The following is a 14,353-nucleotide window of genomic DNA, read 5'->3' as shown; positions in this document are numbered from 1 at the left end:
CTATTATGTGCTTATTGCAGCTTTCTCTCCTAATAATACATAAAAGACAATATTTTATAGTTTAGTCTGCAACAAAAGAGTTTTCTTTTTCTCAGATTTGTGCACAAATCACTAAATATTGACTAAAAACTAAATATTGTTAATAATGTGTGGTAATATTTTCATAATAATAATAATAATAATTATTATTATTATTTAGTTTATTGGGTGGGGGGGGTCAGTACACCCACCTTTCAACCCGTAATTTCGAACCCAAAACATTTTTGCATGAAACCAGAGATGGTACAAAATATGCTTTGAAAATATTAGTTTCTCATACTTTGCTGTACTTTTCTGTAAATCTAATTCTTTATTGATAAACAGAGCATGAAAAACATGGAAATCATGACATTACAACCTAAGCTGCTAATACATTCTGGGGCAACATCTGTTTTAACTCCATTATGCTTTAATCTGTATTTGCTGACCTGAAGTGGCGGTTATGTAGAAACCAGAGAGCGTTTGACATTTTCATTGTTGTGCCTCATTATGATTCTGGTCACGAGCTGCTGATATTTATATACTTATTATGTATATATTTCTTTTATTTCACCATGTCCATGCTGTTGGATCGTGGGTGTCTTTATTGAAAATGTGTGCGTAAGTTCATTTGCTTGGCTACTTCACTGACTTCATGTCCACAGGGAATCTTTCTGATAATGGGGTGTGAAATTAATATCCAAGGGGAGGCAGTTGAAATATCTGTGTGGTGTGTGAGAGTATGTGTGCGTGTGTATGCAACTGTATGTGGACGAGTGTTTGACTTATTTCTCTTATGTTATATGAAGATCACGTAAATGTCTTGGAAACTTTTTTTGCGATGTTTTTTTATGTCTTGACTGTGAGAAAATGATTTACAGTACATCAGATTATCCACAAATTACACACCACCGCAACTAATGATTTTGCCCCTAATTGAGTTGTATATTATTGCTTTACGTTAGTGTACTTGTTTACTAAGGAGACAGCAGTGCCAGTGAAGAAGAACATGTTTGAGATGAAATATGAGACATGTAATGTTTGAAAATCAGGATAAAACAAGTGCCACCTATGAACAAAATCATTTTTATGTACTGTATATCAATGTCAGTCAAGCTGTAATTTTGTGAATCAAACTGTTAATTTATGCAAAAAGTATGAAAATATTATTTATAAATGAAATTAGGATTGGAAAGGCATTTTGGAATTAAATATCAGACATTTTATTCTAAAAATGTTAATTAACAATTAGCCTCGCACACCTGCTGGTAATAGATAGAAAACATACCAAACCAAGGCCAAATACAAAAAACTCATCAGTCCCACACACTATCGATACTTACACATATATATTTTATATGTTGTTAATAAAATGTATATGTGCAAGTATCGATAGTTTGTGGGACTGTTGAGTTTTTTGTATTCTAAAAATGTAAAAAATATAATTTCCAACACAGAATGCTATGGAACATAATACCTAATTTGAGAAATGGTGGAAATGGCACTGTTGTGGAAATGTTATGACTTTCAGATCAAATACAAATTATCCTGTGTATATATGTTTATTTACTGTTGGACATTGTAATTTTTTTTTCAAAGTTGTCAATAAAACAAAAATTATTGGATGATGTTTTACAAGAAAATGCTATTTCAGTCTTTGAACTTCAACATTTGACATTTAATTCAATGTTACTTCTAGGTTATTTCTGAAATTTAGCAATTTTTCAAAATTGTTTATGAGCTGAAACATTATTAGTAATCTAATCACTATAAACTCAATGCTTTTATCTTTTTTTAAATCTTTTTTTTAGGGAACAGGCCGTTATTCCATTTACATTGCCAATTATGCCAGCGGAACTGTAGGTCCACATGCTCTGATTGAAATGGACGAAAGTTCAAGTGACCTGTCCAAGGGAATCATTGCACTGTCAAACGTGGCTGAGCAGGCCGGAGTCAACAAGTTCACAGGTGCATGTCCGTTTATTTATGAATATGTGAGCGGGAGTGTGTAAGTGTACGATGATGTCAGTGAATATATTACCCAGGACTCTTTAACGGCCATGAGCTGAAGGATCCGGGTTTTTTGCCTTGTGGCTGATTTACAGTAGAGCTCAGTGCTCATATCAGCTTTGAATCACTGAGTTATAGACAGTGTTTATCAGCTAAAGCAGTCAGTAATAGAGAGAACAGGGCCCTGGAAGGCAGCGCTGAATAAAGAGATGAAGGTTTTGGCCCACTCAGCTGTTTACTGCACTGAAAGTCATGTGAAGGCAGAAGGACAAGTGAGCCGTATTTCAGCTCTGACTTACTCAATGAAGTAGCCATTCCATTAATCACTATGGGGAGAGCAGGGCTTTGGACCATCGTTCAGAGCAGTTTTGGAGAGGCACTCTTGAGAAGGGTTCAACCAGGACAGTCTCAGAAGGGAAATGTCACTGTAGCAACAAAATTAAGCTTTTTTGATATTCTTGCCTCACTATAGAGGATTCTGTTAAAGCCTTGGCAGGCTTCATATGTTTGAAAGACACAAAACATCGAATGGCTTCAACCACAATATGTTTTAACTTATTTTATAATTTAAGTAATTTAATTGAATTAAATTTTTCATTTTTTTCACATATTTCATATTTCATTCACATTATTCACATATTATCACACATTAAAATGACACAAAACAGAATGGTTTCAAGCAAAACTTGATTGTTTCATTTATTTTTACCAATGCATTTATTTATATATATTTTTTTATTTACATATTTTATATTTCACCTATTTTATTCACATTATTCACATATGTAATGAGGAGGCTGAAACTGCATTAGAATCCATGTGCAGAAGTTTAATAAGGACAGTCCAACAATCACAGACGTGAAGTCCAAATGGCAAGCAGGCAAAGGAATAATCCAAAGGCGGTCAATGGTCAGAAGAATTTTGAAAGATTGAAAGATATTGAATATTGAAAGATTTGTGTGACTAGCCTATCATATTATCTTTTACAGTATATAAAGAAATTACATTTATTCAACAATGATGCATTAAATTGATCAAAAGTGGCATTAAATAGGCCTACATTTAATGTCTTTGATTACAAAATATATATAAATCATCTTCTAAACATTCTATTCATCAAATAGTTTAATTTAATTAAATTAAATTAAATTTAATTTGATAATTTATTTTCTTTTATTTTATTTATTTTTTTTCTTCATTTTTTTATTTCTATCCTAACCAGTCTGCAACAATATAAAATAATATAAATACTTACAACAAATTCTTTAATACAACAAAAAGTTGTTCCCTCTCCCAAATTTCTGTTCAAATGTCTTTCAAATATATTTGAAAGTAAGAGCAATTACAAATCTTAATATCACGCTCATATTTAACATTAAGAAAAAGCCTGGTCCTGCTGGGCTTTAAGAAATAAAAGCACTATTTTCTTTAAAGCTGCTTCGAAACATTGTTCATTGTGAAAAGCGCTATACAAATCAAAAAAATTACTTGCTGCTGTAATTCAACTAGAGGTCAGAGCTGTAGAATAGTGATTGCCGGGTGAGATGTGCTGAAAGAGAGCTGGTTAAATGCACATGTGATTATGGGCAGTCAGAGACTGTGTCAGCAAAAGCAGCAGAGAGCCGCTGCTAGGGAAATGAGCTGGAAAGCCACTAACGATTTCTGCTGTGCGTTTGGTGATGATGCCCCTCTCTGCTGTGTGTTATAGGGGGACGGGGGGTCGTGGTCGGTCCCATCATCAGTCAGACCCTACCTGATATTTTCTGTGACAATGAGTACAGCCCTAACTTCCTGTTTCGCAACAACGGAGACGGTACATTTACAGATGTGGCGGCACAAGTAGGTAAGCAAGAGCTGACGCTTTAAATTTTTTCTGATGATTTTGTTTTGAAAGGTGAGTTTGTTAGCCTTTCACAGCAAACATGCAATGAAATATTTGTATTTGTTGTCGCAGGGGTTGATGACCCGATGCAGCATGGCCGTGGAGTGGCGCTAGCAGATTTTAATCGGGATGGGAAGACAGACATTGTCTATGGAAACTGGAATGGGCCTCATCGTCTGTTCCTACAGCTCAGCAATAATCGCAAGCAAAGGTTTAAGGTGCAGATTTTAAAAATGCTCTTTGCATATTCTTTTAGCTGTAATGGAAGAGAAAAAGTGATTCTTGCAGTGCTTGCCAGGCTTGAAACTTTAAAATGGTTACTTAGCTGCCTTCAAAGCACTGGTGTTCTCCTCAGGAAATGCAAATCAATTTTTTTTTTATTATTAAATGTGAATATACTGAATGGTAGGATTCATCTTTGTTATACAGAACAAAACAGCATGATCCCTACATTTTGATCTGTGTAATTAATTCCTTCTGAGAGAAGACAGAGGATAAAATAATAACATCTGCTGTCTGATTGGAGTATTCAATTATTCTCTAATCATTGTTCTATTGTTTGCGCAGTGACCTGGCCCTTGTTTCAGCTGGTAAAGCACAGTGATTGTAATTAGTCACAGTAAGATCGAAGAACCTCTTTATTTTTAAGTCACAGTAAGATCGAAGAACCTCTTTATTTTTCCTGAGACTTCAACAGGAAGTTTTATAATCTGCTGACAGCTGAATCAAGACTGAATGTAGTAAGAAATTTTAATTTTTTAATTTTTTGCAGAACCTACTTTTTAAAAGTTTGGGGTCAGTAAGATTTTCTTTTTGAAGAAATGAATACATGAATTCAGAAAGGATGCGTTAAATTGATCAAAAGTGGCGGTAAAGACTGAAATATTTCAAATAAATGGTGTTCTTTTGAAATGATTATTTATCAAAAAATCCTAAAAAAATGTAATGGTGTTTCACAATAATAATAAGCAGCACACATGCTTTCAACTTTGATGGGCTTTCACCTGCAGGTTTTATGAGCCCTATAATTAAAATTGGGGTTAATACTTGAGAGAGTGCCGGCATGCTCAATAACTCTTCCATGACTCGTTGCTGCACTATTGAAGCGCGACGACAGCAGTTACTTTTCTCTGCTTCCACTCCCTGCAGTTTTTAGACTGTGATTTACCTGCAGCTTAGATCTTTATGTCATAGATATCACATATCTGACTCTCCAAATCTTAAAGCTGATGTTCTCCTGTCAGCGAAGGAAAAATCTTTTCCTGTCCTAGTTTAATATGTAGAGACAACTATTATAAGTAAGCCATTCTTTGGTTGATTTTCCCAAGTGTAAAGAGTGTCAACACTGTGGTGTTTCAAATATTGATACGCTGATATTCTCTGTACCAGGACATCGCCACACAGAAGTTTTCCATGCCATCTCCTGTTCGCACTGTCATCGCAGCCGACTTTGATAATGACAATGAACTAGAAGTTTTTTTCAACAACATTGCCTACAGAGGACCATCAGCCAACAGACTCTTCAGGTGTGTACAAAAAGACTATACTGACATGCATAGGCAAAATCTTAGAGGGGTGCAGAACGTATAAGGAGATGTTTAACTCTAAGATGTTCTAAGTGAATGGTGATCAAAAACAACAGTGATCTTGTGCATTATTTAATGTCTTTGCAAGTCATTTAATAGCTGCCTGAAGGACAGACTGAAAGTTCGGTCATTATCAGAAATACTAAAAATACCCCCGTTATAGTTCTCAAATCTAATCAGGAATATAAAAAAATAGTAGTGAACAACTTTTGGTGTATTTATATACTATTAAAGTATTTATTAATATTTTGAATTAGCTTTTAATTTTATATTTTTCTTTTAGTAATTTTGTTTTGTGTATTTTTAATTTTTTATATTTTTGATAGCTTGCATTGATTTTCATTCCATTTAATTTATGATATTTTTTTGGTGTTAAAGTTTTTAAGTTTAATTTTTGTAAATCTATATTTTATATATCTAATATTTTATTTTATTTCAGCATTTTAATTGACGTAAACAATTTTTATAGTTTTAGTTAACAATAAAACCTGCTGGTTACCATTTACCATAACATGAACATTCTGATGTTCATGTTATCCCAATAAGTAGGATAGATTATTTCACACAGATAAACAAATTATATTGTTTTATTAATAATAATCACATAATGAATGTAACCTGTCTAACCTGCCTGCTTGATCAAATTGACCTAACAAAACACAGTATTTTCATTATGTAACAGAGTTATTTCTTTAACATTTACATTGTAAGGTAGGAAATAATTATGGAAACTCTCTCTCTATTTTGGGGATTTGGTGGTAAACCCAGGCGGCATGACAAGCCAGCAAGTTCAACCGCCAGACCACAAACACAACCCAGTCCAACCACAACTCTACCTGATGGGAAATTCCCCCTACATCCGACCTCACCCGTTACACGATGGCTTTCTAATGAGAAGACTGGATGTAGCATTAAACAGAACATTGCTTCAAATTAGTTTCTAATCCCATACTCAAACAATCTGGACCTCGGTTCTCAGAAAGCAAAGCAAAGCAAAGCCTTAAGCTTTTTGTATAAAGAAACCTTTTAGTTAGCATTATTAGTCATCAAAATGTAAAGTATGAACTTCCAGCCCTAAAAATGTTTTAACTGAATCAATATTGCGTGGGTTTCATGAGCCTGTAAATGAATATCTCCTTTGAGACATGTTGTATAACATGCAGCTGACAAGGTACATTTGTCTTTGACTGTTCCTTTGTGTGGAGCTCTCTCAAGCCAAAAGGCAAAGTGAGTAAGTAATTAATCTTTACCATGGCAGAGTTTCTCGGCGAGAACACGGAGATCCACAGATCGAGGAGCTGAACATCGGGGAGGCCGCCGAGCCAGAGGGACGGGGAACTGGTACGAAGGGTTTGGCTGGTTCATTCCATCAAAATTTAGGACTGTTTATCTTGTAAATCCATTTCATGACTTTTACATATGGTAAATTTAAGATTTTCCCCTTAAAATAACTTGAAAATGAACCAAAGCTTTAAAAAAAAAAAATTTTTAAGTTATAAAGGATTGAGGAGCATGTTCTGTCAAAAAGTTATTAAAAAGACAACATTAATGTACTCACTTCTCTCGGCGAGAACACGGAGATCCACAGATCGAGGAGCTGAACATCGGGGAGGCCGCCGAGCCAGAGGGACGGGGAACTGGTACGAAGGGTTTGGCTGGTTCATTCCATCAAAATTTAGGACTGTTTATCTTATAAATCCATTTCATGACTTTTACATATGGTAAATTTAAGATTTTCCCCTTAAAATAACTTGAAAATGAACCAAAGCTTTAAAAAAAAAAAATTAAGTTATAAAGGATTGAGGAGCATGTTCTGTCAAAAAGTTATTAAAAAGACAACATTAATGTACTCACTTTCATGTTGTTTAAAAGCTTGCCACATCACATTTGTTGCAAATCCATCTCGATGCGTTTTGGACAATATCAAAGGATATGCTTGTCAATCAATCGCTGTGCTAAAAATATATATATTTTTTTGATAAATTTAAATTGGCTTTAGTTAATACTCTGAGAGTCTCTGATGTGCATCTTTTCATTTTTTTGTCATAGATACTTTGCACTTGGACATGGTGTGTTAATGTGTCAAGCTATAGAAACAGTTGATCACATTGAGGTTTATTGTCAGTTTGAGGTAGTTTTACCTTAATTGGTTAGTATATTGACAAATGTGCATCTTTGTTTACCCATTTGTTCAGAGTGAAGGCACATAGCTAGTGAAATACTAATACACTATTAGTCAAAGGTTTGGAGTCATTACGTTGTTTTTTTTGTGAAAGAAATTAATATTTTTATCCAGCAGTGATGTATTAAACAAAACAAAAGGGACAAAGACTTACATCATTACAAATGTTATATTTCACATAAATGCTGTTCTATTAAGCGTTCTATTCATCAAAGAATCCTGAAAAAAGGTGTCATGGTTTTCACAAAATATTAAGCAGCACAGCTGTTTTCAATATTGATAATAATAATAAGTTGGCCATAAAATTTGCATATTAGAATGATTTGTGAAGGATCATGTGACAATGAAGACTGGAGTAATGATGCTGATAATATTTCACATTATGACTCTTTTACTGTATTTTTTCTTTAAAAAAACATTTTGTAAAAACTTGCTGACAGCAAACTTTTCGTGTACACTACAGTATTGAACAGTAGTGTATGTTAATTGGGCACACCTTCATGAAAAAGGAGAAACTGTCAGTTTTTGATGTACTTGATGAACAAACAATTAAACTGTGCAGTAATGGGATGGTTGCGTTCATCTCCAAAACGTAATCCTGGTTATCTCCTCTCTACCACTAGATGGCATTATAAATCCAGGCTTTTGTGTAACTGTCTTGTGTCATTTACTGACATTTAGTATTGAGTTCAGTCACCACTCAATCTGAATCACCATCATCATCATCATCATCATTAGAAAGCCAGTGTATTAATGTAGAACTGGTCTAAAGATGTTTTGGTATTAATGTTGAGAATTGGAAAAAACATATGTTACAGCTGTGTCTGAGCAGAATGGTCTGTATTTCAGGAGCAGCTGTGACTGATATTGATGGAGATGGACAGCTGGATCTTTTGGTGACGCATGGGGAAAGTGCAGCTCAACCCATCTCTGTGTATCAAGTCACTCAGGTGAGATAGTGTTTTAGACTGGTCAGCCACATTTAAATAGGCAAAACCCTAAGGATTTCCTTGAGAAATAAGTTACGCTTGGTTCTGGTATCAACTTTGTCTCAAATGTTTCTTCTGAAATTCGTTAAGAGAAGGGAAAGTGCGGTATTCAGAAATGAGACAAACCGATAAGCAAGGCAAAGCCCCGTTCACACCAAGAACGATAACTATAAAGATAACTATAAAGATAACGATATTAGCGTCCACACCAGCGAACGATATCGTCTGTTTATTCTAAGCACACGCTCATCTGCCGCTTTAAATTCTCGAGCTCGTTACAGCAGGATGGATTCTGATTGGCTGTTATTGTTTTTTATCGTTCATCAGCTGGAGAAAAATCATTTTGAAAGTGATTCCAATGATATCGTTTCTCTTTGTCTTTATCGTTATAGTTGTGGTGTGGACTCTGCTATTCTTTAATACTGAGAATTTTTTTTAGAACTATATCTTTATCGTTATCTTTATAGTTATCGTCCTTGGTGTGAACGGGCCTTAAGTGGCCACTTAGGGCCTGGGGAATCAGGGGGCCCCATCTGATATTGGTGAAACATATTTGGCAAACGCTCCAGTGTGTATTTGTGTTCTGGAGAGCGTCAAAGTTTCACTCATTGCTCAAAACGCCCAGTTTTTGTCAAGTGCTGAGTTCTTCTGCAAGCTCGCGAATCCTCTCATTATAACAATGTGTAGATACAATGTAAATGAGAGATTGATTGTGCATTGATTAACGGAACGCCAGGAGATCGCGATGAACTTAAGTGAATGACAGCTTTTATATAATCCTTTTTGTATAATCCTGACTGTCTCAGAACCTCAGAGAAGAAAGTATTGTTTCGTGTCATGATTTTATTTGTCCTGATGTTTCAAAATGACTCGCTTGTGTGCTTTTCCTATGCGCGCACTGGTGCAAACTGCTGTGCACTCATACAAATGCACGAATGCGACTGGAGACTTTTGCTTAATAATAGATTACATTTATGATTTGTCTCTTGGCAAACCCTACTGTATGCCTTAAGAACACTTGGAATATGGGTTAAATGAGTTAAATGGGATAATTTTACAATTCAATTTGACATTTGAACCATTTTTTTTGTAAAAAGATTAAAGAAGGTTACAGTTCATTAAATGGACAAGTGCAAGCATGTCTTCCTTTGTGATCCGAAAAAAAATAAGCCTAATATGGCTTTAGAACAGCATCAGGTTGACTAATTATTTACTTAAGTTGTGAAGAGGTAAATAAACTATAAACTATGAGAGAGCGAGCGAGCGAGCAAAATAAGGGTTAGGCGTAAAAGAACACATAGTTATTATTTTGGGGCCCCATACCTGAAATTTGCTTAAGGGCCCCTGAATAAGGTACGCCCCTCATGTTCTTCTAGTTATTTGCAGCTATTGAATCGGACATCTCGCACATTCAAAGAAAATAGTACTTCTACATTGCAAAATAAGGCGGATAAAAGATTATTAGTCATAAATTATTGTAGAAATATAACATGAATGTGGATGACGTAGATCAGATAATATGGTCTAGGATGAATTTGAAGAAATATTTGAATTAATTTTAAAATCTCATTCTTTTGGCGAATTATCTTGGAATTATTTCTCAATGTAAAAAATGTTCCATTTGCTCTCCTTTTAAACTCATTGCTGTGTAGGGGAAATTTAAGATAATTAATAGATACATTTTGCAATTTTTCTGGTCTGTTTGGTCTAAATGCATCATGATAGCTTAGAAACAGTAGGGTGACCATACTTCCTCTTTTCCCAGATATGTCCTGGCTAGGATTTCAAAATTGCCTAAAATGTCCAAGTTTTGGCTTCATTTTCCTATTGACGTGCTATCTGCAGTCCTCATACATTATATGTATGCATATTTGCATTGCTTTGACTGTTCTCCGTAGATCCCACCTTCCCACTCACCATTACTGGTCAATTATGTCCAATGCCTGCACGCTATTGGTCGAACTACTTTTCAGTCATCACCTTAAGCAAGTTTGAAAACGATAGGAAAACAAAGCCGAAAGCCAGACATTTTAGGCAATTTAGAAGTCCTGGCCAGGACATGAACAAAAAGAGGACATATGGCCATCCTAAAAAACAGTATTCTGCATTTCTGGTTGAAGTTTAACAACTGAAAGTCCAGTTCTGACATAAGTTGTTGGTTTCTCATTACAGGGCTCATCTAATAAATGGCTCCGTGTGATTCCACGGACACAGTTTGGGGCTTTTGCTCGTGGGGCAAAGGTGATAGTCTACACCAAGCGAAATGGCCCTCACACACGCATTATAGATGGAGGATCAGGGTATTTGTGCGAGATGGAGCCAGTGGCTCACTTTGGACTTGGTATGTATTTCTTTCCCACTCTCTTTTGCGTAAAAAGCCTGCCTAAAAAGTATTTGCAGGAAAATCAGGATCCTCACATGCGATAGCCTAGTAGCCGGGACAACTTCTTTATGTTTACAGACGTGACGTAATGACGCAGTGCCATGCTCGAATTTCCCGCGAAAACCTACCCGTACCACTCAAATTAGAAGACATTATTATAAGCTAACCGTTGTGAATCGGGCTAAAGTAAGGTGATAGTTTTGAACACTGGCTGGTTATGTACTTGCTCAAATATTGATTTCGGATCATTTTTAACCAAAAAAAGTTACAGACTGCAGCTTTAAGAAAGGAACAGCTATGAAATTGTCCAGACCTGTAAAATATCTATTTCATAAGTGCATCCACGGGCTCGGAAATGTTCAGGGTCGCCGAGTAGCGGGAAAACAAGTATTCGCTCTGCTGACTCATTACAGAGAAACAATTATGATGTAACGCCAGGTCATGTTCAGTGGGGTTGCTTCGGGTCTCAGTAACATAATCCTCCGCGTGGAGGCCGGTTCCTTGAATATCCTCATAGACTGGAGGTCCGGAGAGGAGCCTGCAGGTGCCGGGCTAAAGTAAGGTGATAGTTTTGAACACTGGCTGGTTATGTACTTGCTCAAATATTGATTTCGGATCATTTTTAACCAAAAAAAGTTACAGACTGCAGCTTTAAGAAAGGAACAGCTATGAAATCGTCCAGACCTGTAAAATATCTATTTCATAAGTGCATCCACGGGCTCGGAAATGTTCAGGGTCGCCGAGTAGCGGGAAAACAAGTATTCGCTCTGCTGACTCATTACAGAGAAACAATTATGATGTAACGCCAGGTCATGTTCAGTGGGGTTGCTTCGGGTCTCAGTAACATAATCCTCCGCGTGGAGGCCGGTTCCTTGAATATCCTCATAGACTGGAGGTCCGGAGAGGAGCCTGCAGGTGCAGCAGCCGGTGGCAGCAGACCGGGACCTTTTCCCCACGGCTCGGCCATGTTACAGATGCCTGGAGGCATATGGCTTCATCTGGGAGCTATCGGACAGATTTGTGGCAGGAGTAGGCTGCCGGCTGGAAGCTCGGATTGTTCTGAATGTGCTGTGAAAAACAAAACGATAGCCATCAGTGGTCACTGGATCACCCCAAGGGCTCGTAAATATGTGCGTACGAGTTCAGGCCTCTCATCGATGTTTCTTTCAGTGTTTGTAAATTGATGTAAAAATATCTGCACTACAAAATAAATCCATAGTACAGTTTATGGTGTCGGATTATGGAAGTAAAATTCTGACTTTTTGTCTCACAATTGCAGCTTTATTTCTTGCAGTGGCAGTGTTGTCTCACAATATGACTTTATATCTCACAATAGATCTATCTTTTCAAAGTTTGCAAAAAAAAAGAAAAAACAAAAACAAAAAATCCCAATATGAATTAGGTGCGTTTCAATCAAGTTGTTTGAGTGGATGACGGTGGTATTGGTAACCTAGTAACCAACAGTAAATAAAACACCATCAACCGAAACAGCCGATTAGTCACGTGGGTTTAATATTTGTTACATCTGAATTTATTCTGCAAATGCGTTTCCATCTCCCATTATTCGCATTAACTCATTTTTGCACAAGTCAAAAACCACCTCAAGCGAGCATAAAAACTTTTTTGTGAATTAAGTTTTTATTTATTTTTTTCAAAATTTGGCATTTCCATCACTCATTTCTGATGTGATACTTCAAAATGTGCATAAAAACAGGGTGATGGAAATATAGCTTGTGGTACCTCACAATTGCAACTTATATTCATTTCTTAATTTAGATTTTTAGATATTTTGAATATTTAGATTTATCTGCCAAAAATTACTATGGTAAATCTCTCTTTTTGAATTTTTAGATTAAATTATTGTTTTTTAAATATATTGTATTAAGATTTTTAGATATTTAAAACTTTTATATTTCTCAGATAAAACCAACCCATGATACTCCTAAAAAATTTGAAATTAAGAAAATTTTTAAATGTAATTAATAAATTATATATATATATATATTTTTTTTTTTACTTTTTTTTTGTTTAATAAATGAAATACCTTTTTATTTAGATTATTAGATATTTAGAATTTCTGATTTCTCAAACTAACTAACTAAATTAATTAATTAATTAATTAATCATTATTTAAATACCATGGTGCTTTTTGTTAGTGTACCATGGTACTGTTTGTTAGTGAATATTATCAGTATTGCATGCAGTTATCCAAATTCTGCAATCATCTATCATTTTCCACATGCAGAATTTGCAGATTGCCTTTATTAAATAAAAAGCCAATAGGTGCTCAGTATGTCTTTCCCAACTAAACTGCGTCTTTCAGTAACCACTGGTGAAATGTCATGCTTTTTGTCTCGAGAGGCACCTGAGCCAGCCTGGGCCGTGCCAGGAGCCCCGTGGATCTGTTTACCTAAGAAATGTCGCTTTAATTAAGAACTGGGAAGGCAGTCAGCTTCTCTCCTGCTTGACTAAAGGCTATAATGGAAAGAAAGTCTAATGCCCACCATGTCCCTCCTCATTTCAGCTCCTTTGAAGTTCTGCCTTCCTCCTCCACCACATTCATTTCCAAAGGATGATCTCTCCGTTCATGATCACTATGACAGTCTCCTCTAACGGCCATGTTAATTACCGTCCCCGCCGTCTGTGAGAAAGTGTCTCTGACAATTAGATTGAAGGTAGTTAATGGATGCTTCTGTAAATCTTCTTAAATGAAGTGCTTTCCAACCACTGTGCCATTTATATGGCTCCTTATTGCAGCCACCAAACAACAGACAGATTTCATCGGTCTGGCATGTGAGAACCTCATTGCTTTAATGCCTCAGTGATTTTTGTTGTTGATGTGGACTACGTTGACGAGAGTGATGTAGTAATGTTCACTGTGAAGCCAGGGGCGCCGGAAGATGTTTTCGGTTGGGGGTGCTGTGTGTGTCCGTGTTGGCGGGTGGGGGGGCTAGTTCACTTACGTCGGTGCTCGTGCTGGGGCTGGGGCTGGGGCTGGTGTTGTTTGGATGCCGATTTTGGAAAGTTTTTGCAAATAAATTATTAAATGCTAAAACTGAATAAATTTAAATGAACAAACTTGGCATTGCATTTGCAACCATGTAAAAACAGGGGGTGCTGCAGCACCCCTACATCCCGCGTCCCTGTGTGAAGCTTACACAGCGATGTACCTGAGAGAAAACAGATCTGATCATCTGATTTTCACCAGTAAGAAAAAAGTGTTTTAAAGCTTGTTGTTTTGCAGAACATCACAGTTATATATGACATGAGAATAAGGCCTGAAGTTAGGAAGAACATTTTAAG

The 14,353-nt window shown here is 36.1% G+C and overlaps 1 protein-coding gene across 1 annotated transcript in view; it reads left to right on the top strand.

Moving 5' to 3' along the window:
* Nucleotides 1-14,353, top strand: part of crtac1b (cartilage acidic protein 1b) — a 30,607-nt gene that overhangs the window by 11,352 nt on the left and 4,902 nt on the right. The window contains exons 4-10 of the mRNA XM_016538603.1: nt 1,830-1,986; nt 3,737-3,871; nt 3,983-4,128; nt 5,300-5,436; nt 6,755-6,837; nt 8,528-8,628; nt 10,840-11,008. Of these exons, the coding sequence (XP_016394089.1) occupies nt 1,830-1,986; nt 3,737-3,871; nt 3,983-4,128; nt 5,300-5,436; nt 6,755-6,837; nt 8,528-8,628; nt 10,840-11,008 (928 nt within the window). The remainder of the gene's footprint in view (nt 1-1,829; nt 1,987-3,736; nt 3,872-3,982; nt 4,129-5,299; nt 5,437-6,754; nt 6,838-8,527; nt 8,629-10,839; nt 11,009-14,353) is intronic.

The sequence above is a fragment of the Sinocyclocheilus rhinocerous genome, unplaced genomic scaffold, assembly GCF_001515625.1.
Source record: "Sinocyclocheilus rhinocerous isolate Xijiao unplaced genomic scaffold, SAMN03320098_v1.1 scaffold637, whole genome shotgun sequence".
Lineage (NCBI taxonomy): Eukaryota > Metazoa > Chordata > Actinopteri > Cypriniformes > Cyprinidae > Sinocyclocheilus > Sinocyclocheilus rhinocerous.
The sequence above is the reverse complement of the archived record's forward strand: the minus strand, read 5'-3'. Positions and strand labels throughout refer to the sequence as shown.